Below are 1644 nucleotides of genomic sequence, written 5' to 3'. Positions count from 1 at the left end.
CATGCCACACTCACCCCATTCATTCGCTCTGCCTCTGAGCCACAGCCGCCCCTATATATTATCTGGGCACCTTCTTTTGTATAATTGATAGTAATTAGTAGGCTAATTAGTTTTGACAGAAGCAAGTTTATTTAGTTATTTTTGGGCTTGTAGATGTATGTTAGGCATAAAGCTCTGTATTCCTCAGGTGAATTGATAACTGTCAGTATTCAGCTTCACTAGTGTTCAGTTACAAGCTCAAGCAGTAATCATGTTTCCTACTATATCTAAATGTCTTACAAGGATGAACTTCACCCTGCAACACATGGATGTTTCCTGCGAAGCCTATGACCATTTCAGACACTGTCTGTCCCAACTCCATGACCTGGTGGATGGACGATGCAGCTTCAGCGTGGAGCAGCTCCCTTCTAACTTTGCACAGTTTCTTCTGTATGAACGCATTGAGCAATTGGTAAGGGAAACACTTACCGATTATTGTACACTAATGGGGACAATATTTATTGCTAAACTTTAAACAAGCCTTGATCTTAAAGCCTAACCTCACTTTAATCTAAAACGTGAATTCAGCTCCAACTCTAAATCTATCACAGTGAGATTGTCTATGTGAATGCAGATGCAGATGGAAGATTGAAGCTGCTGTGTTATGTAAAGTGCAAGTAAAATGACTAGTTACTCAGCTTTGTAAATTGTATTATTATAATATGAATAATTATAATCTAAACTATTATAAACACACGTAAGATGGATGACTCTAAACCACAACTGAAAGGTCCTTTGTAAACAAGCAGTGAGGTATAATATCTCAAATTTGAAACCCCTAATAGAATATATTACACATAATAAAAGCTCAATAGAATGAACAATGAGATGTGTTTTTGTGTTGGTGCTGTAAAAAGATTTTGATTTTTTATTTTATTTTATTTTATTTTAAGTTACAACCTTTTTGGAGATCTGTAATTAAAGCAAGTAAGATATGGTATTTGTTGCAATCTGGCACCCCCAGTTTAATCAGATCAGGGAATGAATTTCCCCAAGAGGAGTTCAGTATGGTTTTTATTAATATACTTTATTATCAATTTCTGCAGGAGCTGTGGAAGGTGATCGTCACTCCACTTCCATTTGACCCGGTATAATTCTGAGCTCTTTTCATCTTGACCTGGACTTACATCCGAGTGGTGTTAACATTGAACTCTCCCCAGAATGTAGCATACAAAGCTCTAGTTAATAGTTGAACGTTTGAAATCTAAAATATAAAAACTCTCATCAGGGAGATTGAAAAATTAGCAATTGATTAATTGCAAGAATGTAGCATACGTTTCTTTTTCAACTAGAGCTGAATGTTTCCCTAGATGTTTATACAGTATGTCTAATTAAAAACATGATCAATAAAATTGTGGCTATCATTTTTATTCTGACTGCATGGAATTTAAAGCTATTAATTTATCTTTCTGGCAGCACAGAAAGCTGCATAAGTAAGTGGTTAGGTATTTAAACACAATTGATAGAGGCTGCATCACAGTGAGTCATTATTATGGCATTATCATGGCATAGCAATTATCATGGCATAGCAATACAGCTGAAAGAAGGAATAGTTTTAGAGACTTTGTTGTTGCTTTGTTGATTACGATGGCCCATAGCTCAATG

At 35.6% G+C, this 1644-nt stretch overlaps 1 protein-coding gene across 1 annotated transcript in view; it reads left to right on the top strand.

The window, feature by feature from the left end:
* The window catches only part of mettl22 (methyltransferase like 22), a 15909-nt gene extending 14500 nt beyond the window's left edge, over nt 1–1409 (top strand). The window contains exons 4-5 of the mRNA XM_035654950.1: nt 283–451; nt 1086–1409. Coding sequence (XP_035510843.1) covers nt 283–451; nt 1086–1133 — 217 coding nt within the window. The 3' untranslated portion in view covers nt 1134–1409. The remainder of the gene's footprint in view (nt 1–282; nt 452–1085) is intronic.
* Nucleotides 1410–1644: the final 235 nt, after the last annotated feature.

This window comes from Morone saxatilis, unplaced genomic scaffold, assembly GCF_004916995.1.
Source record: "Morone saxatilis isolate NCDOM2014 unplaced genomic scaffold, NCSU_SB_2.0 Contig14, whole genome shotgun sequence".
Lineage (NCBI taxonomy): Eukaryota > Metazoa > Chordata > Actinopteri > Moronidae > Morone > Morone saxatilis.
This window is presented reverse-complemented; position numbering and strand designations above follow the sequence as displayed.